Below are 27832 nucleotides of genomic sequence, written 5' to 3' on the forward strand. Positions count from 1 at the left end.
AAATCATGTCTTGTCTAAAACCAGTTTTGTCTTAACTGAATTCAGACTCTGTTGAATCACTTAAATAGCAATTGCAGGGTTAGAATTTCTAGAAAAATATATAAAACTTTTGCCTGAATACTTGAGGAAAAAAGATATTCCAAGCTCTCTATTGGTTAATAATACAAAAACTGTAAGGGATAAAAAGGGCTATATAAAATGGAAAGAAATAATTGTTAACTCAGAAATAGTGAATATGCATAAAAGTGTGTTATATGTTCACCCAAATCCTTAAATGAAGATATTTGTTTCTGTTGATGTCTTCAGAAACCTAGAGTTCTAGCACAATGAGTTAATTTCAATTTTATTAGTCCAGCTGAGGTCATATTTTAACATTTGAACCAACTAATTATTGACATTATCCCAGAGTACTTCCATTCTTCAACGTCCCATATAAATTCAAACCAGTAGATATTAGGAAAAAAAGTTAAAAATGATAAGAACTTTAAACAAATACAAATTGTATGATGTAGAATTGTATAGACCATTAATATATATCTATTATTATTATATTAAAACAGGTTAGACACATCAAAAATTAAATAAATCAATATTAGGAAACATCCTATATTTTAATTCTGATGAACTACTACAACAGTAAAAATTTGTGTATTTCTAGAATTCTTAATTATCAAAATAATCAGTGAAATTCTAATGCTCAAAAATCTTTTAATTAACCTTTGAAATATTTTTCTCCAAAGAACTTTCTTTTCTGGTACCAGTAACGTATTTTAATAATAAAATATTAGCATCATGTGTTGAAACAATAAGTATTTGCATGTGCTTTATGATAAATATATGCTGAATCTTAGGTCTTAGATAATTGATAATGCAAAAATTGTCATTAGTAAAGCAATCTGTTTTTCTACAGGTGGCACCATTACCTTATTTGACTATAAACTCCTTTACAGTGTTATTCTATAAAGCTTTCTATTTAACATACATTTTTTATGCATGCAGCCATTATTTGCATTACAGATGTATACTCAGTTTATTCAATAAACTTAGATACAATGTGATCCTCCACTTCTGAATCTTATAAACCAGATGGATGACTTACCTTATCTTTTCTTTGTTTTTCATCCTGGTATACAGTCCAGTGTTCTCCATCATTGCTGTAAGCTAGTTTGTAGGAGCCTACAAATTGTACATGACCAAAATCTTTAGCTCCTTGTGTAATGATGCCGGTCACTTTGGTAGGGACTAAAAGATCTACCTAAAAAAGGAAAAGACACAATTTAATGCCAAAATAGAGTCTATTATAAATTTGTAAGTCTCTTTAACTAAGGAGATAAGAAACAGATATGATGAGGGCAAGATTCCATTGATTATTATCACTTTAAACTGATGACTGAGTTGATTATTGGCTTGTAATTTTGATTTTGCCACTGGGGTAAACAGTTTAAAACTGGAACAACCATTTTGACCATTTTAAAATAAAAAGATGGTCATTTCAACATAGCAATCAATTTTCTACTAAATTAGTTCATCCAGCTATGCAGTTTTGTAAAACTAAGATAGTACAGAACTGGCAAGCCTGATCTTGAGACTGATCATTATCTTTCAGAAATTGTATTATAATTGAATTTCTGACTTTACTGGTCATTTCATAATAATAAATATAAAATTGTTGCTGTGTACACATGAGACAGAAAAAAATGGTATTAGATTTTTCATCATTATACATTAAATAAAAAGGCAACCCCATTTCCACGAATTTTATGCAGGTTAGCAATATGTAATAAGGTACTAGTAACTGTTGTCAATGAAAGTCTTTCAGAAAACTACAATCCTGAAAATATTGATGAGAAAGTCCAGTATTCTTCAAAAATGGATAATTAAAACATGCCCCCATGACTTGTGGGATTTGTGTCATGATGTGATGATGTGTTTCTTTCCTGTAAAATATATACTTAAAGGACAAATATATGCCTAAAAACCCATGGTGATTTAGTAAACATGAAATTCATCAAAATGTAATTAAATATAAAAGATAGAGATGATTTATATTAAAGAATACATTACATTGAATAGTTTAGTATTCTCCCTCTTTGTTCCCTAATAATTCATCCATCTTTTTTTACAACTTATAATACTAATATTTTTTAAATGGGAAAAATTTATTTCCATGTGGAAAATTCTTATAAAAACATTACTTTTTATTTCTTAATGTTCCTTAATCTATGACTTCCTTTCTCCCCTTATAATAGCCACCTACCTCCTCCTACTTCCTATGACTAAGTGCCCTGTTATATCCTTGATCTTATCATCTTTAACTGCCATGCTCCCATGTTTGACCTTGGTGGCTTTTAACCACTATGTCCTATTGTTTCTATTTCTGGTTCTTCATCCTGTGAGATGTACTTAGTCACAAATAGACAGTCATGGGTCAGATATAGCCATAAATGAGAAGTTAGTGGAATGAATTGAACAAAGAATATTCAGTGATGCTCATCAAATAAAGTTATGAAAGAACATCCCCATGTTTCAGAGCCTAGGAATATTTATTTTAAAAAAGTCACAAAGTTTTGCTCACTTTTTGAAACTTTCTGTAATTAAAGACATTTGGCTCAGACTGGACAATGAATTAAGACAGAACCCTACCTTTAATGCTTTATTAAAACATTTTAGAAAGTTTAACAAATACTATAAAATACTGTGCTTCTGTTTTTGCTATTTTCCTAACATGTATTACATCATCTAAAAGCCTGTGCATCCAACAGCAATCCAAGATGGCAAAACTATGATATCCTGGGAAGGAAACTGTTGTTGCCACTATACTAAGTGCACTTGTGTATGTCCTCATTGAATCCCCTGAACAACCCTGTATGATATGGTATTCTCTTAACTTTAGGGATGGGGGAATAGATATCGAACATAACTTGATTCATGATTCAAAGATAAACAGTGAATAAAGGAAGGACCCCAGATTCAAATGCATATCTTTCTGATTGAAAGTTCTGCCATTTTTCTATTTCTAGGTGACTGTTTCAGGAATTTCTGAGGAATCACAAAGTTTCTCACCATATTCCTCAAACTTATTTCAGCTGTAATCCCCAGACACGCGCACAAACACACACACATACACAGAATTCTGGCTTTACAATACTGGGAGAGCAGCCTTGTCTGTTAACACTCATTTCCACTCTGTTCTTCAGCTGTCTGGGATTAAAAATATGGATCACTTTTGTTGTCCTAAATCCAAATCTAAAGCGCAGAGACATCTAAGTATAGCCCCTGGTCTTCAAAGTGCTCTTGATGTTGTCAATACTCAATAAATGCAAAAACAAACAAACAAATGAAAAACACAAAGAACCTCTTACAGTACTCTGAGTGATTGTTTGCCATCAAGGTTGTAAACACACAGGAACTCAAACTGCCTCCAAGAATATAAACCTCTCCCAGTGCTGGATTCTCCAATCTCTAAACTTCTATCAGTCGTTAGCTAAGGTGACGCAATGAGGAGTCTTATAGCATCTCATTTTCTGTGGTATTTCTTCAAGTCAGCTGGGTTTCCTGCTGGGTGGAGATGTTTTCTCCTTAAGTTGTGTGTCTTGGCTCTCTCTAACAGGTATGTTTTTCTCTTGCTCTAACTGCTCCCCTTCTCCAGCTTTCTTTTCTATTTTTTTTAGTCTAGAAATGTTTTTCTTTCTTTTTCTTTTTTCTTTTTTCCATTAAATCAACTTCTTGACTTAGCAATCTGTTTTAAAGATGGGAATTTTTCCTAAAATTTGTTACAGTGAACTTAGAATACCAGGCCTAAGCAAACCTTTTATCCGTACAAAAAGAATCAGCACTTAACATGAGGTTGCTGCGACAGGGTGTATACAGATCTCACTCTGAGGCACACTCACAGGTACGTCTTCCTCATGTTCAACGTGTAGGTTAATCCTAGAAAAGCCTCTTCTTCTAGACCTATGCGTATCCCTAACCCAGGACTACTCTGCGTGCTTATATATCTTTTGAGTTCAAGATGTCGTGCAAACATTTTGGACAAAATGACAAAATACTTTCTGCTGTTTTAGACCGTCACCTCCCAAGGTTTGGCTCACATAGAGCAGGTTATTAGGGCACAGAGCGGGCATGTCGGTGGACTTTTGGCTTGGTGCACTGCACTTCATATCCAGATCTGTATTAAATATGCTTTGCATGTGTAATTGTCCCTCAAAAAAAGGTTTTGCTGGGTTGAGAGGTGACTACCTCCTAAGCATGTTCTGCAGACAAGAATCAGCCCATGGCTGATGCCACAATGCATCGTAGCAGAAAATGCTAACTGCCTTGCTCGCATTTCACTGCTCAGAATAACATTACTGGTCAAGGAAAGGCAATTGTCATAATGGTAACAGCCAATTTTGACTGGGAAGGCAATTAGTTAAAATCTCTGACTTTCAGGAATGTGATTGTGAGAGGCAACACATTCTAGTGGAGCTGGATGATCTGGATTCCCAATCTGGCTCTGCCCCTACTAGCTATTTGCCCTTGAGCTAGTTTCTGTACCTTTCTACATCTCAATTTCTTCATCTGAAAAACGAGGTTAAAATAGTCCTCATAGGATTTAGGAGGATTAGATGAGTTAATATTTATTAAATGTTTAAAACAATATATAGAATATAGTCAGGGCTATATAAAGCTTTGATAACGAACAGTAAATGAATCAGTGGAAGAATCTAATATTGGTCTTAGAGCACTTTATTAGAAGCAAACTTATAGAAATAGGAAAATCGAATGGCCCTATTGCCCTAGAAGCAACTTCTGGATTATACTATATTTTGGAAACTTCTTGGTATATATTTATATGAAGTCATTCATTTCATTTTACTTAAAATAAAGAAAATTTGAAACAACTGAAATTGTCATTCATGGGTGAAATGCTTAACTAAAAATAATATAAACATATGGAATGCTCTGCATCCCAGTTTGAATATTAAGATTATATTACAATAGGGAAATACTTCTAAAATAATATTAAAAGAGAAAATTAGATTCCAAATTATAGTGATTTTTCCTTCTAATTACTACTGAAAAAAGAGACAGATGTATAGAAATAGTTATAAATTATATATAATAAAAATGTACTATAGAAGAATTATGTGGGAATATAATGTTTTGTTGTAAAGCATCTTGTAATATCTTAGGAAAACAAATATTTTTACAGTGTCTAACTTAGAAAAACAGTGTAGAATAACTAAGGGCATTTGTATGAGAAAGGTTAAGATAAGCTGCATTTCAGATATCTGCATAACACCCTGACAGATGGCTCCCTGAAAGGAGATAGGGAAGACTTAGGAAATTCATGAGTTTCATGGAAATATTTCCAAAGGGTGAGGAAAGTGAAAAGTGATACAGATAAATTAAGCGTGCAGAGAAGGTAACAAAAAGACCAAAGAGATTTATCACAGAAATATGCCACTCAGCTGCATCTAAAATGCTACATACAGATTTTTTTATATTGCATCAGTTATTTTGGATTATACATCTTATAACTTCATGGAGATTTGTAAAATTAATTCATTAAACAGAAATAACTTTGAAGTTAATATAATAATATAGTACTTAACAATAAAATAACAAGTAAAATATTTAGACAACATTTTGGTTAATAAAGAATTTTCACCTCAAGATTACATAAAATAATTATATATAATCTTAGCTACTTTAAGGCACACAATTATTGTACGTGGCATTTGAAAAATATTGTTCATTATCAGATGTTGGGTATACTTTTAGTTCTTACTTGCAGACCTATTAGTTAATGTTATCAACTTATGAAACTTATGCAGCCCCTGTATCTGATATGCTTTTGTAGTTCTAAGGTTATGGGTTCAGAACCTTGAAATATTATGGAGACCTGATAAATACACTCATTCCAGCACTCATTGTTGCATTCCCCCCTTTCTAATAAAGTTTTAATCTACAATAATATTAAAAATATTTAATAAAGCAATTGCTTTTGTCTTACAGAAATTTAAAACTATGACCACTAATACAAAAAAAATAATAACAAAAAATAACTTTTCCATTATAGAGGAAACTTACTGTTTTAAAAAATATTTTATTTATTTATTTTTACAGATAGGGAAAGGGCAGGAGAAAGATAAGGAAAGAAACATCAATGTGTGGTTGCCTCTTGCATACCCCCAACTGGGGACCTGGCCCACAACCCAGGCATGTGCCTCGACAGGGAATCAACCTGGAAGTCTTTTGGTTTGTAGGCCAGGGCTCAATCCACTGAGCCACACCAGACAGGGTGAGGGAATTTACTGCTTTATTGTGTTTTATACTTTGCCTTTTACATGTGACACCACATAAAACACGTGTAGAGTGCCATAAACAAGCTTCCCAAGCTCAAGTCATCACCCAGGAGTGTACTTTGTAGGAAACCTGGCATATTATAGACATTCCAAAAACCCAGGCGTCATCTGCCCTAAATCCAAACTTGAGATAATTTTGTACTAAACAATTACTTGCAATTATAACATGAACAATGCCATATGTCAACAGAGCGTCACCCCATGATTGCTATCAGCTTATGAATATTAACTTTAAAAAAGTTTATTTAGAATTATGCAAGTAATTCAACAGCATATTTTAAATACTAATGGGAGATAGCATGATAATGATAAAGATTTCATATTTCTATTTTAATAATATTTGTCATTATAAAAAGTAATGCATGCTCTCTTCTTTCTCGGCTCCAGAGGAACTTTCCAAATGTAGTTATCAGGAAAACATTTGAGAAAATCAAATCAATCAAGCTTCATTAAAACTCTGTGTGTCAAATAGTTCTAAAGGAAAGTCCATCTATCAAGATTTTCTCATTAAGTCCCAAAGATGTTTAAGAAGAATAAATGACCAAAATTATAAACACATTCTGAGTTAACAAATAGTATTATATGAAACAATTGCCTTGTATGGATTGGTGCATTCAAATCATGATACATAAGGAAAAATAACTTGATTTCTGTTCTTTTGAGCAGATCTTTGAAATATCCTATGCAAATTTCATTTTTTGAATTGGTTTAAAAAATAATTATCAAAAAATTATAGTTACAAATAACTAAAGTTGACATTAAATTAACAGTTAAGCTCTTACATAATTTCTCCAAATTCTGTGTCAGAAAAAATAAAACATGTCTAAAAAATATAAAACAAATTTTTTAGGGAAAACAATGACATTATTCTTTTTAAGTTATTGAAAGTGACTTTCTGCTGACTTCACAGAAAATAAGATCGCCCTTGGAGAGTAGAATTAACATCTTCTTTATTTACCTTTAAGACTGATTTTGATTTGGCTGGGCACTTTGATATATTTCATGAATAAAAATTAAGAACAGTGGCTAATTGAATTAAATCTGAAATTGATAGGGTCATTATTAATTAGTTAAGAGAGACAATGCAAGTGTGATCAAAGAGCATGATGATGTCTAATAGACGTCATTCAAATACTTTAATTACTACAGTACAAAAATTCAAATGAAGTAAAAGACAAAAATATTCTTGGTAAATTTTTTGCGTGTAACTTAGAAAAGAATAATATAACTTTAAGTAGAAACTGAAGTAGCTTTCTCTTTAGTGCTTTTTGATAGCACAGAGAGAGGACAGCCTATAAAAATTGTGTCAGAATCTTTTATAAAGCTAAAGATTCATTGAACTTGTCATCAAACTCTCAGGTATTTTAGTACTTAAAATTTGGTTGACTGTTTACTTGAAAAAGTAGTCATTGTTAATATAATGGGAAGGTTTTGTATGGCATGGATGTAACGTGGCAGCCAAGGAGAGTGGACTGGAAGGCTCATGAATGAACAATGATGACTTCACTGTCCAATCAGTGGGGTTGGTAAATGCTGTTGAGTGAGCATGTGTACTATGTGGCTGTTGAATTTAAAATGAGCAAATAGAGCATCAAATTTTGTGTTAAGCTTGCTTGAACATTCCTCCATAGAAACTATTCAGATGATTTTAGAAAGTCATAGCTATGGGCAACCAGTGACCGGCAGCTTCATCATGACAACGTGCTTGCTCATGTATCACATCTTATACAGGGTTTTTGTTTTTTTTTTTGTGACGTATCAAATCACCAAGATGACTCAGCTCCCTACAGCCCAGATTTGGTGCCCTGTGACTTCTGGCTTTTCTCCAAACTAAAATTACCTTTGAAAGGGAAGAGATTTCAGGCCACCGATGAAATTCAGGAAAATATGATGGGCGGCTGATGGCGATTGGAAGAACTGTGAGGTCCCAAGGTGCTTACTTGGAAGGGGACTGAGGCATCATGTTCTGTGTACTGTATAATGTTTCTTGTATCTGCTTCAATAAATGTCTCTATTTTTCATGTTACATGGCTGGGTACTTTCTGGACAGACCGCATATATCTTTGACAGCTACTTAATATAATTTTGTCAAAGCATTTTTATTTTGTACAACCATTACATATTTTAGAGACTGACATTCACAAACACAAAATATCTATAGGCAAATATGTGTCAATATGTATATTTACATAAATCTTATTCTGTGACAAATAAATAAAAATCAGGAGAACTCTGAAAATAAAACATCCATAATGTACACTCTAACGATGGTGAATCACATTGCATATTTTAAATATTAAGAGACCATCGAAAGGTAGGAAAGTTGACAGAATGCACAATGTAGCTTTATGCACCATGCTTCCTGGAGGAACTGTGCGTGTTACATTAATATAAAACTTTGCCATTTTCACAATTTGTAAATCATCTGTAGAGTCCTATCCATCATTTAGTTTCATTTGACCGTGTAAGCCTTAATTCTACTATTTTCAGTCTTAACTGGCTATGTGCACATTTTGTGGTGATTGATTTTTAGGCTAAAACAACAGAGAAACACAACATGCAAAGGAATCTAGATGTAACTTATTTGTCCTTGTCCTTGTCCTTACAAAAGGAAATGGAAAGGGGCATAGCCTTTAGGGAATCAGGCATGAGGTACACACTTTAAATTGCTTTGGGGAATTATACCAGCAGTGTCAAGAGCTGAAAAACAATGCAGGTCAGCATGTTGTTCTAAAGCGATGGGAGGGGAAAGCCAGGAGATGGCCCAGCAAGAAGAGAAATGCTTTGGATTATAAGGTTAAGAACGATTGACACAGAAAGCAGAATGCCCTAAAGGCAACTTAAAAAAAAATCTTTTGTCCAAAGGACAGAGTATACATATAGTATGGATTAAAAGGATAGAACTTATTTCCATTCAAATGCATGGTCAGTAACACTGTCAGCATTTTGTTTGTATAAGAAGGACAAGTCAGGCTCTGGTGGATTTGGCAGGTTATCTAGTTCATCAGAACTCCGGTCACCACAAATTATAGTTGTCATCTGAAATAGCCTCATTAAAGGCCATGGTTAAAGATTTCTGCATTGAATAACCATAAAATCAGCATGTTTTATTTATTTATATTAATTTATTTATGGGATAAATATCTTATCCATATTCTTCCACTGGTATTGATGCTAATTTCCACTTGTTTTGTTCCCAAGTGGAAAAAAGGAGCAGCTGTTATAGTATACATGAAACTCCAATCCCATAAAGCTTCTCCTTTTAGGTCTCAATATTATTTCCCATTTATGCTCCTGAATATAGTGTCCAAGTTTTTTTGAGCTTATTAAGTGGCAGAATATAAAACTGGGTGCCGGATGCTGGCAAAATCTGAATACTATCTAATGAACCTATTTTAATTAAGTCCCACAGTATGATATGGCCTGGATATATCTATAATGAAGCCCAAAACAGGAATACACCTAAAAGTTATAATGCTATGGCTTGCATATAGAGTGTGTAACTTTCATTACATAATGTTCTTCTTGACTTCACGTAAACAATAAGATGCTCATTCTTCCCTTCTTATGGGACTTTTATATATATGCTTGTCTAAGAACAAGGGCTCACTTCTTTGCACAATCAGCTCCAAACAATCTCATATTTAAAAAAAGTCTTATTCTTTAACTCTAAAACTGTTCATGCACTATATTTTCAATTACTGTAAAGTAGCTTATAAACCACAGTCTTAAATTAGGATATGGAATTAATAAATCACTTGGAACAAACTCAGTATATTAAAGTCATCTAATTTTTTTGCACATGTATTAAAATTTTAAACATTCCCTAATTTATAGTTCACTGCACTTAAGACTCACATGTAGATTTAAATGAATTTCATGAGACATTCCCCAGTCATTGAACATCTTTGCAAAAGCTGTCTTTCGTATCCCATCTGGGACTTTGGACACAAAGCTGCTAATATTTTAAATATAATTTACACAAAAAAAATCAGAAGTGAAATAAACAGAAAATAGAGGTATAATTCCCTTTATTTAATATTATAAGCACTTAAGGATCTTGGTATCCAAAGATTTTTAAATGAAATTCAAATGCTGATTTAAAGAAAGAGAAATCATGCAGAATTATTAGCTAGAATGACACTAAAAGTATAGTTTCAGAAAATTATTTACAATGAAACCCATCAGCAAGGAAATAAAAGCACACACACACACACACACACACACACACACACACACACACACACAAACTATTCATCCTCATAAACAACTCACAAGATTTGTCTCTTGATTCTGCAGCTTGTTGCACTGAAATTGGTTAAGCTGGCATGTCTTTCCCATCATGGAGAAATCTGGTACATTACAAAAATTGCTGAAATAACTGTTAGTTTTGGAATAAGAATATAGGCTTTGACACATCTGTACATTAAACAGATCAACTATAGAATCAACACAAATTATTTTTCAAAGTCTCTTTAAAGGAAGAGGTGACACTTGGGACAGATAAAACTCACACATATAATTTACTACTTTTTAAATACCCTGTTTTCTGAAAACAAAACAACAACAAAAAAAACTTGGCCTGACAATGGATTGTCTACTTCTCTTTTGTAAAGTAATATCTTTTTTTAAAAAAAGTAACAGCAACTAACAAAACTGTCATCTAGAGATTATGCTTTAGGAATAAGAAATATCACTGTTGTTCAGAACACTGAAGGTAAATTGTGAATAATAATTCTGAAATATCATATTTCTTTTTAAAACTTGCAAGTTACAACAACTGATATGGTTGTATTTTCAAGATGGAAACAGTAATAAAGATAATCCAACAACAAGAACCCAGACATTAGAAATATGTTTAACATTTCTGCACTGAGAATGCTTTTCCATATAGCCTTTTTAATAGATACATTTAATTAGATTAAGAATTTTCCCTTTTATTGGTTATTTTCTACAGAATTTTAAAAGGATAAATAGGTTTTGAATTTTGTTAAATTTTATATGATTATATTGAGATTATCATATATAATGAACCCAATTAATAGCATAAGACCAATACCCACCTAACCCAAGAACTACAATGTTAACAGTACCTATGTGTACATCTTCCACTGTCTTCCTGTGTCTCCCAACCAAGGTTAACCAATGCTACATTTTCATAATTTCCTTGTTTTTTAAAATTCAGTTTTATTATATAGGAATGGATCCTAGGTAAAGTACATTTATTGTGATTAATGTGTAATATTTCATGTGTGCATATAAGACAGTACATTTACCCATTCCACTGTCATGAGTATTTGATTATTTCCATTTCTTGGCTTTCAAAATCAATGCTATGTACTTTCTTATACTTGTGTCCTAACATACATACTCAAATTTTTTTTTTGTTATTATGTATCTAAGAGCGGAATTTTTTTGGTTGTAGAGTATGTGAATGTACAGATTTATAAAATAAGGCTAAACAATTTCCAAAGTGATTTTACCAATTTACACCCCTGCCAGGAAAGTATACATTTATCTTTAATTTTCTATCTTGGTGATTAACATTAGCAGATGTTTTTTAAGTTTTTTTTTAAGTTTGAACACTTTATGCATTGCTGGGTTAAATTCTTTATTAGTAAACTTATTTAAACTTGGATGAATTCCATGTAGATATTCTATTTAAGACTTGCATCTCTGTTCACAAGTGAGATATTTAATCATTTTCTTTTCTTATACTTTTGCCCAGTTTTGGTACCATGAAACCAAAGTTTCATAAAAGAATCTAGGAAGACGTCCTCTTTGTTTTATGTGCAATAGTGTGTGTAACACAGAGGATATATGTTTTTTGAAAGCTGTGAAGTCTTTAATGATGGTAAGTCTTTTCAGGGTTTCTTTTCTTTCTCTCTTTCTTTTTTGAGTGTGATCTTTCCTGATCATACAGGTTTCTATTTTTTCTTTGAGAAATTACATTTTGGTAATGTGTCTTTATATATATGTATATATATGGCAAGATGTTAACTTTTATTAAATTGGGGTATTATATAATTCTCTGTACATGAGTAAAATATGTTCTTAATTAAAAAAAAACAGTATACTGTGAACCTTTGGGAAAAGACTTAGGTAATCTTTGTATTTGTCTTTTTCTTAAAAGTATGTGGGGGTGATGGAGGGTGTAGCATGTTTTAAGATAACTAATTTTCTCCAGTAATACTAATACTATATATTTAGTTTTGCAATATAACCCCAAAACAGTAAATTTTTGAATTAAAAGTAACATAATTAGGCAATTTTTGGATGTTTTTATAAAAATTCTGATTGCCCACAGTATTACAATTCTAAGCTTAACAAAAGCTAGTGTACTTAAATGTTTAAAATAAAAGCTGTTTATTTTTAGTTTTTTTCATCTCAAATGATTTCTTTTTATTATTACAGCCACACCACTAAAATTGAGATATTAATTTTAAGGAATGACCTTGTTCCATTAGCTGAATTTATTTTGTATAATTTGTTTTCATATTTCTGCATTTTTGCTGCCTTTGGTATAAAATAAATATAGCAAAATCATATAGACATGAAATAACAATCAAAACTACAGTATTTCATAAAACATATTACAAAACTAAGTTTTCATAACAGACATGTAAATAAAATATAATCATGTTCTCTACTATAAATTTTATCATTTGTATTATAAAAAGCAAAATCTAATCTGTGCACCTTAAAGATATTTTCAAACTATACATGAATTACGAAACTTAATGGAAGTAATTGAAACATCTATTTTTGCCTTCCCAACATGATCTGCCAACTCCTTCAGCGTGACACAAAACTAGATGCTCAAAAAATTTTTTTGTCTCTATTTTCATTATTGAATGGGACTAAATTTTATGTCAATTAATACACCAACATTCACACATCTATATCATCTATATTTGATATTCATCTGACATTCAGATGTGAAGCGTTCTAAGACTTTTTTGTCAACAATCAAGCTATGCTCTCTTTAACATACCCCTCTATTATACTGTGTATTACATTACCCTCACAGTAATCTGTTTATGAACTTCTGTCCTCTAGTAGACTTAGTTTGAGTTTCTTGAGTGCTCCAATCATGTTTTAAATCTTTGAATCTTCTAAGTTTATTGTAGGGTCTGCAATAGGTCTGAGGCATTCAGGAAAATGCTTATTAGATAAGTGGACAGATAAAATGGAAACAGATTTGGTCAGGAACACAGGTTGGAGTTTGCGTCTATTGTAAAATATAGTAGGGTAGACTTCTTAAAAATACATAAGCAACAAGAAAGAACAATGTGTAAATATTTAAAGTAATTTTTGAGTGAAGAAAAAGGTTTTCCCGGGAGAACAGTTTTAAGTATTAAGAATTTCATGTTTATTTGCCATGGCACCGTGAATCTGGCAGCATTGCGCAGTACATATAGACTTTGACAAGAAAAGATTAGTTAGTGAGAATGACTTTAATGCTTTGTCAGTAATGCAGGACAGGGTAAAGGTCCCTAGATCCAAAGACTGGTAATAAGAATGAAAAACCCAGGGACAATCTGACAGGTGAAAGGACGGAGACTATTTTGCACTGTTCAGTTGATTTAACCAGAACTTAAATCAAGATGAAGAGTGCCTGACAACCAATGACAGCTCTCTGGAATAAGAGTGGGTTACCGTGTCCAGGTTAGAAAATGTTAGATAAGGAACTAGGTACGAATAGAAGGTAGAAGAATATCAAGTCCAATGTTATTTTGCAAATAAGTTCCAGAATTAGGAGGCCAAGGGAAACAGTGTAGTTTGGATTTTGTCACTAGGGGTGGAAAGGTTGACTCTGCAAATCAGAACTCAACACTGCCTGGTGGAATCAGACCAGAGGAACAACAGAGACAAGGGAACAAGGAAAGAGGCTAAATCAGGCCAATTGGTCCAGAGTGTCATGGAAGACAGGCTGTTAAGGTTGACTGATGGAATTTCAGGGACCCAAAAGTGACAAAAGAAAGGAGAATTCCTGCAGAAACTTGCAGATCTCAGGGAAGTCTAGCAAACAGTGCTGTATAGGAAGGAGAGTGTGTGTGAAAGACAGTTTTAAATGGAGACTGCAGGTGGGTTTGGAGATATGTGGCAGACAGCAGTGGGGAAGTGTGTAGATACTGTGTGCCACAGAACAGAGATGTGTGCCTAATGCTATGTCCCCTTGGTGACTGGATTCTTTTCTCAGGGAATATTGGGCAGGCAGAATTTGGGAACAGATGGAACGTCAGACAGTGGATCAACTGGAATGCCAAATAGGGTTGTGGTCCAAAGCAGCAAATGGGAACAGAGAGGAACGGCAGCAATTTTAATGATGCCTGACACAGAGTTCATATGACAGGCCTCACATGTCCACTGTCTTGGGATAAGAGTAACTCCAAAGTCTGGAACTCTGCAGCATGAACCTGCAAGTATGGACAAGATGCCCTCAATTGTGAGAGCTGTGGGTACACAGAAGTAAGAAGCCAGAAAGATTGTTATGTTGATTAATTCCATCTAGATCACTGAAGAGCTGAGGGTCTGGAAAAGAGCTGCAGCAGATATCACCTGCTCCTCCTCCTGCCCCTGGCAGAAAATGCATCCCATTCATACCCAGACAGCTTCCACCCATGACAGACAGACTGGATATGAGGACGAAAGGCCAGTGTGAAGTAGGGCTAACTTGCTTGGTTAATACATCACAGCACTAAGATCACACACGCACAAATGCGTGTATGTGTACCTGCTTAACAAGCATAGTATGGCTTCTACAATTGTAAAATTTCCTTGATTTGCTCCTCAAACATTCCCTTGATTTGCTCTTCTTTCATTCCAATCTAACTAAAAAAAAGAATGCAGGGAAATGGAGAAGGCTCTTTTTGCTTCATGTCTGCAGATTCTTTTTCATGATAATTGTACTCTATATTTGCTTGCATACTGATTACTTCCAAGAAAAATAATAAGAAATAAATATAATTAAAATCCTTAATGATCAATATAGGGAATTGCATAGTTCTCTGTTCTAGCATAATAAATTCTGTAGTTTTACAAGCCTTGGTATGACATACCTGTTAGAAAAACGTAAGATATTATTTTGGTTAGATAAATATTTGTTAAAGACCCTAATGTTTTCTTCATACTTGGGTGTCAATATGAAGTGTGCGCTTTTAGTGACAGGATTTAATTGAATTTAATTGTGGTGTCTCAATGTTGGTACAGTGCCCAGAAAGCTTTGGGAAATGGAATGTTTTGTATACCAAAATAATAAATAAGGAACATGCACATTTTGCTCTAAAATTTCTTGCTTATTCTTGTTTCTAAAATCAATTTTTGGTTGAAAAAGAAAAAGCCCACCTTTTAAACAGGAGTAAATTGGCCTTGATTTTATGTATGTTGATTGTTTTATATATTTTACTTGTTTAATGCTAGATAAAATTATTTTAAAATTTATTACTTTAAAATACAATAAAGTAATTTATGAAATTTTAAATCTTCTTGAATAAGTTTGTATTATTTTATCTTTATTTTTTATTTTTTTGTAAGGGTTCAACAATGCATGACTTTTATTCTCTTGCTTTGAGTTTGTATCAAAATATATATATTAAACCAAGGAAAATAACTGAAAATTTATGGGCCTCTTGTGCTTTAAAAAGGAAAAAAGGTAGCCACCAATTTGCTCAGATACAGCAGGTTTAGTGGTCCTGTATTCTGAAAGTTTTTAAGAATGATTTTTAATGGAGGAGGAAAGGAAAAACATCCACTACCTCTGCAAAATTAAAAGGGCAGCAGACATTCTTTACACCCAAATAAAAACTATGGCAGCAGTTCACATGTGACCAAGGTGAATGTAGATGGAGATGTTCTAAACACAGCTAGGACTCTCGGCAAAGCTAACACACTAAAATCATGATTATATTTTAGGGGGAAAAAATGCACAAAACCAAATAGGAATTTTGAGATTTTTTTCATTTGAAGGTATATCTTAATTCTATTAAAGTCACAAATATACTAATTTAAATACCCAATTCTATTTATCTAAAACACAATGCAAACATACAAGTGTCTATTCTCTCCACATGTTAGAGCCCATTCATTTTATGGTTTGGAAATGGGGAGAATAGATTCCCCTTAAACTGCAAGTCAGTAGGTGTTTCTTTACAGTTAACTTTAGCAAAATTCATACAAAAGTGATTAACAATGATCTTCTTTACTTGTTAACTCACAAGGAAACACCTTCAAAACTGCATTTTGTTAAATTTTCTGTACTAAAATGTAGAAAAATTGAACTACACAAATATTGAAAAGTTAAAAATTCCTTAATTTTTTATTCCTGGTACCACTACCACAATTTACAGGGCAATATACCTGATGTAATGAAAAGAAAAAGAAAAAGAAAAAGTTACAAAAGATAAAAGACCTCAGGAATGTACATCTAATTGACACTACATTGCATTAATCAATAGCTGCACTTTTTGCAAACTGTGGCTATGACAGTCCTGAACAAGAAGGGTTTCCTGTTTAAGCTGCAATAACTTTTCTGACTATGAATCATCGTTCCTTCTGTGGCAGATTTTTACAGTTCCTCTAATGCATTTGGGACGACTGTCTCAAAGTAACCTGCAGCTTTCCTGAAAACTCCTCGCTCTCTCTCCTGCTAAGAACTGTAGCCCTTTTCTGCTGAGTTTTTAGAACCTTCTGCTACCATATCCACCACTTCCACCACCAGATCCATAACCGCCACCATATGGGCTGCCCGAGCTTCTTCCACCAAAACTGCCCCCACCTTTCATGGGTCCATAATTTGATTGCTGTTGTCCACTGTAATTTCCAAAATCATTATAGTTCCCACTACCACCGTAGTTACCACCGAAATTTCCCCCTTCATTATAACCATCATATCCTCCTCCTCCACCACCACCGCCATATCCACCACCTTGGTTTCTGTATCCTGGTCCACCACCACCATAGCCTCCTCTACTAGTATAACCAGGACCACCACCATAGTTACCACCATCACCTCCAAATCCATTATATCCACCATCACCTCCTCCATAACTACCTCTGCTACCACCTCCACCATAGCCTCCTCTTCCACCAAAGTTTCCACCACAGCCAAAGTTACCACCACCACCTCCAAAGTTTCCTCCACGACCCATAAAGCTGCCAGATCCACCCCCACGGCCTCTTTGCGATCCAGCAGACTGCATTTCTTGTTTAGAAAGAGCCTTTTTCACTTCACAATTATGCCAATTAATAATGTGGTATTTCTGAACGACAATTTTATCAACTGTATCATGATCATCAAAAGTTACAAAAGCAAATCCTTTTTTTCCCACTCTGCCTATCTTCCATAACTTCTATGGTTTCAATCTTGCCATATTTTTCAAAGTAGTCTCTCAAATTATATTCTTCTGTATCTTCTTTAATACCACCAACAAAAATTTTCTTCACTGTTAGATGGGCACCAGGCTTTACAGAATCCTCTCTAGAAACAGCTCTCTTTGGTTCCACTACACGCCCATCAACCTTGTGTGGTCGAGCACACATTGCTGGATCCACCTCTTCAACACAAGAGTAAGTCACAAAACCAAAGCCCCGGGAACGTTTTGTTTGGGGGTCTCTCATCACCACACAATCTGTGAGTGTGCCCCATTTCTCAAAATGTTCTCTGAAACTATCATCTGTAGTTTCAAAGCTCAAACCACCAATAAGCAGTTTTCTCAAGTGCTCTGGTTCCTTTGGATCATGGCCCTCCATTTTGAGACCGGACTCGCCTCTTCTACCGTATTATTATTTTAAATTTCAAGATTTGACTCGTTTTCAGTCACCCTCATGTAGGAGTTGATGCATTTAAAATTTTTTAGGGTCAACTAAGGTTTAAAGTGAAACATAAAATTTCACATTTAAAAGCATATTGTTGCATTGCAAAGTGCAAAAATAAAACACGAAAACAAAATTAATGCTAACTAAGAAGCATGAAGGAGAGGCTAAGTGTCTCAGTTTAAAAATGAGCATATAAATTATTTACCTTTAATCTGAAAAAAATAAAAAGAATATAATTAATAAACCACTCCAACAATTAAAAAATAAAACACTGTCTTGTATAAAAGAGTGTACTCATCGAGTACTCACAATGCATGAGAAAAGTCTTATATTTTAATAAAGTTCCAAATAAACAAGGCATGCTTTATATAATAATGTTTTTTCCATCAGATGCTTTATGATGTAGAACTAACACTAGACAATATGGATTTAAATCTTGAATCTGTTGTACATTAACTTGGCAACTTTCAACAAGTTAATTAACCTCCCTTCTGAACCTCATTTTTAAAATGAGAGGCATAGTTTAGAAGATTTTTGAAGTTCCTTTGCATTTGAAAATCTGTGATTCCCTATGCTGCCTGTTACTCAATAATCACCACCTCTGTTAACTTTTATACTCTATTTGCGGAATATCGGTGCAATATTTATTCAGTGCCTACTACATGCTAGGCCTCCAGGTTACTACTATCCTCTTGTGGAGCTTGGGCGTCACAGGAGAAGCAGACCTGTGGATGCACAGCCCGCAGCACCGGGGGACAGGCCCCTTGAGATGAGGGAACAAAGCACCTGCAGGGTGTGGAGAGCAAGCGGAGCCTAGTTGAGCCAGAATGCTGCAGGCCTAGTAGGAGTTAGGCAGTGAAGAAAGGAGGAAAGAGCATGCTAAATTAGGAGAAGTGCATTTGCGAATGTACAGTATCTTGGAAGAGCTTTCTCTGTTCGGACAAGAAGAATTTCTCCATGGGTGGAACATAAGGCAGAAGAGCTGGAGGAGAAGGTGGCTGGGAACGGAAGGTTAGAACTAACTTGTTAAGGGCTTTTCTTAGTCACTAGTCATACTTAGGGACTCCAGCTCCGGATTTTCTGTCGGGGTTTACTCCCTAAGGCGGTTCGACGTTGTAGTCAACACCGGCAACTCCTGCGGCGCACCTGAAGCCAAGCTGTATTGACTCCGTCTTTCCCTTGGACCCTTCAGCTGCGAAGAGAGGGGGGGTCTGCTGCATGGGCAACAGCAGACCCTCCATATCACCCTGCCCAGGCTCTGTAGCTTCAGCTTCACTGGAGAGGACACTCCAGCGTCATCGCAAGATGTCGATTCAACACGGGAGGAGACAGATACCGTGTCACTCCCGAGTCGGACTGCACAGCCGTTCTCGGTGGTGCAGATAGACTCTTAAGAAGCTGCACCATCGTCTCTCGAGATGGACGGCTGCCGACGAGTCATACTTAGTAAAGAAAGAAATTTACAGTCTAAGAAATTAAGATTTTAACTTAAATGTGCTATTTTAAAAGTATTAGCAACTAGGTTTATGTCATGTATTTCACTTGAACAACTCCACCTCTCTGTATTTTAGGTTCTTTGTAAAATGCCTGGGCCTACCTATGAACACCATGCTTCTGTCTTTTAATCTTATGTTTATCTCTAAACTTGGGTAGTACTGAGAAACCAATTTTTATGCAGACCACCTCATTTCAAATGGCTTGGCTTCTTCTTGTCTCCAATAACATAAAAGTCTATTACCAATACATAATCTGTGAGCCCAATGTGCGCTTGCTTCAGTGGCATTTTATGCTCCTTTAAAAAGTAACATTTATTCATGTATTATGATGAAAATTTGGCCCTTGGCTGGTTTGGCTCAGTGGATTGAGCGTCGGCCTGCGAGCTAAGTGTCGCTGGTTCGATCTTCCAGTCAGGGCACATCAGAGAAGGAAAACTCTGACTCCAAAAAACCTCTGCTGCCTTGCGGCATACCTCTTCAGGGGAAAGGCTAAGGGAGTAAACCCCGACAGAAAATCCGGAGCCGGAGTCCATAAGGCGGTTTGACGTTGTAGTCAACACCGGCAACTCCTGCGGCGCACCTGAAGCCAAGCTGTATTGACTCCGTCTTTCCCTTGGACCCTTCAGCTGCGAAGAGAGGGGGGGGGCCTGCTGCATGGGCAACAGCAGACCCTCCATATCACCCTGCCCAGGCTCTGTAGCTTCAGCTTCACTGGAGAGGACACTCCAGCGTCATCGCAAGATGTCGATTCAACACGGGAGGAGACAGATACCGTGTCACTCCCGAGTCGGACTGCACAGCCGTTCTCGGTGGTGCAGATAGACTCTTAAGAAGCTACACCATCGTCTCTCGAGACGGACGGCTGTTGCCGATGATGAAAATTCATATTTTTTCACTTAGCCAGACTACCCAATAGTATTCTATCTTTAATTTCTAGTGACATTAGTATGCTGACTTTTTAATGTTTACTATTTGTCAAAATAGGTAGCCAATTTTTCATCTGGGGAAAAAATTTCTTATATTACCCTTTAGGTGTAATAAAAAAAGAAGCTGTTAAAAATCAATTTTCTATTTCTGAAAAGTGCAGATCCTTCGTGTATCTGCAGCTTGTATTTCAAAGTGTTTGCTTTTTACAGCTTAATCTTTTAAATGGTCACTGTAATTCTCTCTCATTATCCATATACATGCCCAGTATAAGCAGACTCAGCCCTTGTGCCAAACCTCCATATTTTTGTTACAGACTCTGAGGAGGAATTGTTGTATATTCAACAAAGAACCTGAAAATAATAATGTAGCAAATTTCTTTTCATGTTTCTTTGTCTTAAAATTTTTGTTTTACAGATCATACTATTGTCAGCAACTTGCTTTTTCTTACTGAAAATGACCCTCTTTGTTTAGATATTTCCATTTCAAATTCACACTAAAATTGTAGGTTGTTTCTCATATTTGTAGAATCTCTGCAGGCTGTTTCTCATATTTGAGGAGAAAAGTAATGACAACATTAAAGCAACAAAATCAACACATTTACATATTGACATTTGAAGTGATTTATGTGCTTATCAGACAGCTCAGTAAAATAATGCATAATGATCAAGTCTACCAATACATAAAACAACTAATCATATTTTTCTGACTCAGGCAACTTCTTTTTTAAAGGTGAAGGGCATGCAGTTCATTTTGTATTTATTAATTTAAATATATTTTTCTTTGAAATGCTAAAAATAAGCAATAGAAATTATGCTTCCATAGGAGCAAGAAGAAAGAGCTTTTTAAAAATGTTTCCTTCTAGATTGAGTGTCTGTACCATTTTTCACAGAGCTCATTTGAACTAACCAGGAAGGATGTGGACGAGTTCTCTCTGTAGGGCTGATGGCTGGGGCTCAATGAGACCTCAGTCATCTCTTCTTGCCTGTGTATGCCTGGACAAGCACTTAACTTTTTTGAGATTACTTCCTCTCCCATAGAGTGGGGTTCATAGAACTTGATCTCTTTATATAATTGTTCTTAGGCTCAAATGAGATATAAAAGTATTTCTGTAAATATCCTGTAAAATCCTATACCAATATATATTTAAAAATAATTTTCTTTATATTTCATCTGAAACACATTTGTTTCTAATATAAGCTAAATCTCTTAGGAAAAAAAAGTGACATCATATTAAAATTCAACATAAAGATGTAATAAAGAGAAATAACAGACATTTCATAATCATAGTGTAAGCATCATTATTTGTAGAGGTGAACAACTTTTTGGGTTGAGGACCTTTAAATAAGGAGTATTTTTAAGTCATTGAAGATGATTTTAAGAAACAGAAATCAATTATTCATAAATTGGTTTAAGGTTACAAAGTAAACTTCAGATTACTTACTTTTGTTTCCATGTCTTTTTCAGGTAATTGAATAAACCCTTAGCACTGGAGTAATGGTTCTTCCTTAGGTACTTAAAGTACTTAGGTACTTCAACTGAGTTTGTGGGGAAATATAATTCCTTTAACATTTTAACAAATGCTAAGCAGAGAGAAGCAGCATCTCCTCTCATCTGCTCTTCCAGATACAAGAAAAGATTAGTCCCACTAGAAAAGATCTGGAATCTCACTGACTCCTATGCTCCTCTATCCAACACCCCTTTCCACCATGTGCTTGAGTTCCCTCTGTTTCCACTGCCCAAATGGGAGGTTTCACTAACAGCTCTGCAGAGTGAGATGGCTCCTGGATAGATAAGCTTTATTGGCAAGAAGGATGTTCTGATTTTTTTCCATTTCTGATGCTATTTTGAAATATGTATTGGTTGTTATTTTTTGGGAAGGGGAGATCCAGTGTCCCTGGTGACTCTTTTGGGTCTTTCTAGAATGTGCTTTAGAATGAGTCCTATAAGTGAAAAAGACAAAAGACACAGGAGGATACAGAACAGCTAAAAAGAGAAGTAGATCTTGTAAGAGTTATTTGGCTCAAGTGTGGACTTCAGGTGAACTTCAGGGTAGCCCCATGATTTCAACCTGCCTGATCTCCTCACTTGTATACTCCCCTGTGTGCAAGCAAGACCTGTTACTACAGAATATGGCAAAGATAATGGGATTTCAGTTTCTTCACCACATTACCTTATATAAGACTGTCTTAGCAGACTGAAGTTAAAGTTCCTTCAGAGAATATGTTGAGAAATCCACATGGCAGGAAACTGTGACTTGCATTGAGAAGAAAAATGTGACCTCCAGCAACTGAAGGTATCCTCCAGGACACGAAGGCAACCTCCAGCTGACAGCCAACGAAACAGTAGGACCCTCATGCAGTAACAAGGAAATGAATTCTGACAGCAATCTGAACTGGCTTCAGAGAAGATTTTCCCCAATCAAAATTCCAGATATGAAAACAGACCAACAGATGCCTAAATTGCTCAGACCCTGAGCAGAGGACCCAGCTAAGCCCTGGCTGGACTTTCAACTCAGAGGAACTGTGATATAATGCACGTGTATTATTTTAGTTTGTAGTAATTTGTTACACAGCAACAGGAGACTAATATACCTGATAGTTGGAGGAAGTTAGAAATATTACTTAGTGAAATTATTAGAATTCAAGTAATAGAGAAAAGGATGAAGGGAATATGGTAAGTGAAGAACACAGGGCTGCATGGGGAATGGATAGCATAAGAGTGTTTTGTATTATTTATTAAGAGTAAAGACCTGTATTTATGAATGAAATATGAAGAATCCCTGTAAAGCATACCTCTAGAACACAAAGTCATTTCAACTTATCCTATATTTTTCTGATTCTAAAGCTTTTTTTCTATCAAACATTTATGTTATTTATGCTTAAGTGTTATCCTTGGATCGCATATTTCATCTTCACAGCTTTGCTTAGAATCTCTATAGCAACTGGCCTACTCCTACTGCCTTTCCTTAACTAATTGAACTACAAGGAACTCTATTTTTTATAATAACATAAACTGAAATTTGACATAGAAAAATTCTCTTTTATTAAGGGTAAAGTACAATGAAGCAGTTAATTTTTTTTTTTAATTAGAAAAACCTAGATGTACTTTCTGGTAACCAATTACTCTATCTTACTGTATCTTGCCTCATCGATTCACCATCTGCTTCCAAATTTCATCCAACAACATGTTTTTCTTTTTTGATCACACATCTTGTTTTCTCACTTTAATTTAACTTCAAGTGAACCTTATGAAAGTTAACACATGAATCCTCTCCACATTGCAGTCTCTGGCCATTCACTGCCAATTAATCTTGGTCATGAGTTAAGAAGCACAGGGAATACAGTATCTGGACAACTTGATGTTGATGGCACTGGGGAGCATGGGAAATTGTATATAATCTTACACACAATTACAAATAGCATCTCTTACATTTTGGCAGAATCCTGATATACTTTGTCTGTCACTCTTATCACAGGGAGAATGAGGGTTTTCCTCACTGCTCTCTTTCACCCTGCTGTCTTTATGAAAGGCACCTATTTCTCCAAAGTTTCCTATGTCAAAATGTGAGTGTATTCACATCCCCTGCTTCAGCAAACCTATTTGTCATCTGCATTTAGCAAACTTATGGATTCAGATAATTTCCATTTTGTGCTCTGCACACTATTAGTCTGCCTTTGGAGGTTTCATAAAGCTTAGCAGGTGCAGCAAATAGAGATTTGATGATAAAAGAATAATGGCTACATTTGTAGATAGCAGTTCCCAACAGGTACCTATAAAAGCACCTACACAGAGGGACTTCCGGCCAAGATGGAGGCTTAGACGGACACGCTAGGTCTCCCTCTACAACTATAGTGGAATACAACTACTTTAAAACAAAGGATAACTAGAAATTCCAGAAAATAAAGCTACACGGAAGCCCAACATATGAAGTTATAAACCAGCGGTGCCATTTGGGCAGGTAAGAGTTAAAGAAGGCAAAGCTGTTTGCGGAGCGGCGGGGCGGGGCGGCGAAAAATCCTGGAGGCAATCAAGCCCCTGGCGTGCGCGACTCCAATCAAGCCCGTGGCGTGCGCGACTCCGGGGCTGGGGAGCAGCCGCAGCATCGCCTTGAACAGTGAGGCCCAGGGGGGCGGGAGGACGGATCCCGGTCTCCTAGCTGAATAACTGTGTGAATCCATCTTGGATCCCCGCCCCCACAGAAAGCACCACAGGGCGGCGAAATAGGTCGCGGACAGGCAGGCGCCGGCGGTCGCTGATTTGTGACGCGTACGCAGGCACTGCCCCCTGCCCCCGACAGCCGGCCCAGGAAAACAAAAAACAAAACGCATCTGTCAAAATGAGGCAGGCAACTATAGAGATCCCGGTAACACAACTCACCAGGCAGCAGATAGAGAACCTGACAGATGAACAGATAAGAAACCTGTCAGAGGCTCAGTTCTGGGCCATTGTTATCAGGTGGCTTACAGAATTCACAAAAGAGCAGGAAAAAGATATGAAAGAACCGAAAAACTTTCATAACGAAAGGAACAAAACCACATACGAGACAGATGGTGAGGAATCCAGAGTCCATTTCAACAAACTGGAATATGGAGAAGGAACAAGCAGTCAACCAATGCAGCGAGAGGAAATGGCAAGCAACAATGAGAGGATCAGAAACCTCTGGGACAGCTATAAAAGGCCCAACATAAGAATCATTGGTTTGCCAGAGAATGAGGAAGATGAACTAGAACTTGAAAAATTGAGTGAAAATATAATAAAGGAGAACTTCCCAGACTTGGGGAAGGGAATAGACTTGCAGGTCCAGGAAGCAAGGAGAGTTCCCAAGAGACTGGACCCAGGGAGAACCACTCCAAGACACATTATAATCAAAATGTCAAAAATTAAAGATAAAGAGAGAATCTTAAAAGCAGCAAGAGAGAAGAAAAGAATTATGTACAAAGGGGTCCCAATTAGACTATCAGCTGACTTCTCAAGGGAAACCCTACAGACAAGAAGGGACTGGCAAGAAATATTCAAAGTAATGAAAATCCAAAACCTACAACCACGAATACTCTATCCAGCGAAATTGTCATTCAGAATAGAAGGACAGAGAAAGTGTTTCCAGGACAAAATAAAACTGAAAGAGTTCATTAGATCCAAACCACTGTTATATGAGAAGTTAAAGGGACTGGTTTAAAAAACAGAAGCTAGGGAGATGAAACAAAGGCAAACGAAACAGGCAACGAGAGTGGAAAAGGAACTGTGGGTAAGGGAAACATAGTGGGGGGAGGCCAACAGGGAGGGGGAGTGGGGAGAGGGAGGGAGATGATATAGGAATTGGGGATCATGGTAGGAGGGAATGGAATAGACGGAGAGAGGTTGGGAGGAACTGTAAGCACAACTAATGGACATAATCTAAAAGGGGAGGACAACTGGAGGGAGGGGGCCACCGGGTGGAGGGGAGCAGAGGGAAGGGAAAGGGGCACAAATGTAATATTTTAATCAATAAAACACATTAAATCTGGAAAAAAAAAAAAAAAAAGCACCTACACATAGACTTTGTGTAACTCCAAGCCATTTCAGAATAGCAAACAATTGCAAGGATATAAGAACTGCGTTCAGAAGTCTACCCTATGAATTATTTAAATTAAAATCAATATTTATTCCATAGACACCAGTAAAGCAAAATATTGACTTGGCCATTATCAGGGTGATTTAGAAAATAAGCTCCATAAGCCTTCATAATTAACACTAAATGCACTCTTAATTTTCAAAAGTACCCTCATAATACAGGCCTTGTAATGATCATTTCAATAGAAGTTTCAAAACATTGTTAATAACAAGAAAGAGATGAAGGCAAGTGAATAAATGGCTGAAAAGGAAATTTTTATAAGCACCTAAGAGTTAAAATTGCATATATTCAAATTATTTAATTAACTTCATTGCCAATTTATGTTTTAAGGTACTTTACTGTTGAAGACACTGTGATTTCTACACACATTTCAGTTTTTTTTCACTAATTATTTTAAACAAAGTACAGCCTGGAGAAATGAAAGATGTTTTACATAATTAAAAAATTTTAATGTTACAAAATATTATTGTTGAATAATATATTATCATGTTTTGTATTCTGATATGACCATGCAATTATTTTAAAAATGAGATCTTTAATTAGGTAATGGTTATTTACTTTAGTTTTATCTTCTGGATTAGTAATGTACATACATAAAGTTTTAATTTGGGACCAAATTAAGTGTTTACCCAAATCAACTATTACTTAAGCATATGTGGAAGCACAAGTTTATTTTGGGGGGGAGATTCAATTTATCTAAACAAGAGAAAATCTTAAAATACTTACTACTATGGAACAGTAGAATGAATAATTCTAGTAAGAAAAAAATAAAACAGCCCAATTGGTAATCAATTGCACTGTAAACAAAACTTTAATTATTGTAAGGAAATATTTTTTGACTTTATAAAAAGCATGCATCTCTTTTATTTAACATAAAGATTGCAGCTTCTTAATATTATTTACAATTCTAAACAAGTTCCACGAATAAAGCAAAATCAAAGCAATGTGACAAAATGATGTTTATTTATAAACCACACGTATTGTCACCCAAACCCCATTAAAATAAGAAACACACACACACATGTGTCCTACATTCTCTTATCTCAATTCTTACCCTTTCATTTTGTAAATGATAGCTTTTAGTTACACTTAGGGAAGATAGACGAGAATCTTCAAAAATAGCTATTGGATTTCCAAGCCTAACGGCCACAAGACCTTGCTCATAAATTCTAAACCAGTGGTATTGAAGCCTGTCAAATTTTAAATTAACCCCAAAGAGGAACCAGTTTCCATGAAAAACAAATTGACTAATAATTATTTTGCAAACAATATAGCTTACACCCTATTTTTGTAAATATAATATTTATTCCATGGAACTTGAGTGTGCAAGAGGTGAAAGCTGGATTACTCAGACTGACTGGGGAAGAGACAGAGCTTCCTCAGACTCATGTGTTGAGTCTTCCCCTCTACCGTCCAGCACCCATTTTGCACCCAAATCTCCAAGGCAATCCTGGTTTCTGAAGAATAGAATTAAAAAAAAACCCACCAACTTAAAATATTTCTGACACATTTCATTATTGTTTATATTATACCCATTCATCTTCTAATTAAATTCTTGACCACTGTACTCCCTAAAGCTAATCATAGTTATGTGTAGTTCCCTTAAGGGACTGTGGCAATAGTATACTATA

The 27832-nt window shown here is 35.3% G+C and overlaps 1 protein-coding gene and 1 pseudogene across 2 annotated transcripts in view; both read right to left on the reverse strand.

Moving 5' to 3' along the window:
- EDIL3 (EGF like and discoidin domains 3) overlaps window positions 1–27832 on the reverse strand; it is a 405479-nt gene that overhangs the window by 16873 nt on the left and 360774 nt on the right. For both annotated transcript variants that reach the window (XM_090278987.1, XM_090278986.1), the window contains one exon: window positions 1100–1255. In XM_090278987.1, coding sequence (XP_090135113.1) covers window positions 1100–1255 — 156 coding nt within the window. The remainder of the gene's footprint in view (window positions 1–1099; window positions 1256–27832) is intronic.
- On the reverse strand, window positions 16751–18113 carry LOC150008641 (heterogeneous nuclear ribonucleoprotein A3 pseudogene; annotated as a pseudogene).

Source organism: Furipterus horrens, unplaced genomic scaffold (genome assembly GCF_987537825.1).
Source record: "Furipterus horrens unplaced genomic scaffold, mFurHor1.1.pri manual_scaffold_5, whole genome shotgun sequence".
Classification (NCBI taxonomy): domain Eukaryota; kingdom Metazoa; phylum Chordata; class Mammalia; order Chiroptera; family Furipteridae; genus Furipterus; species Furipterus horrens.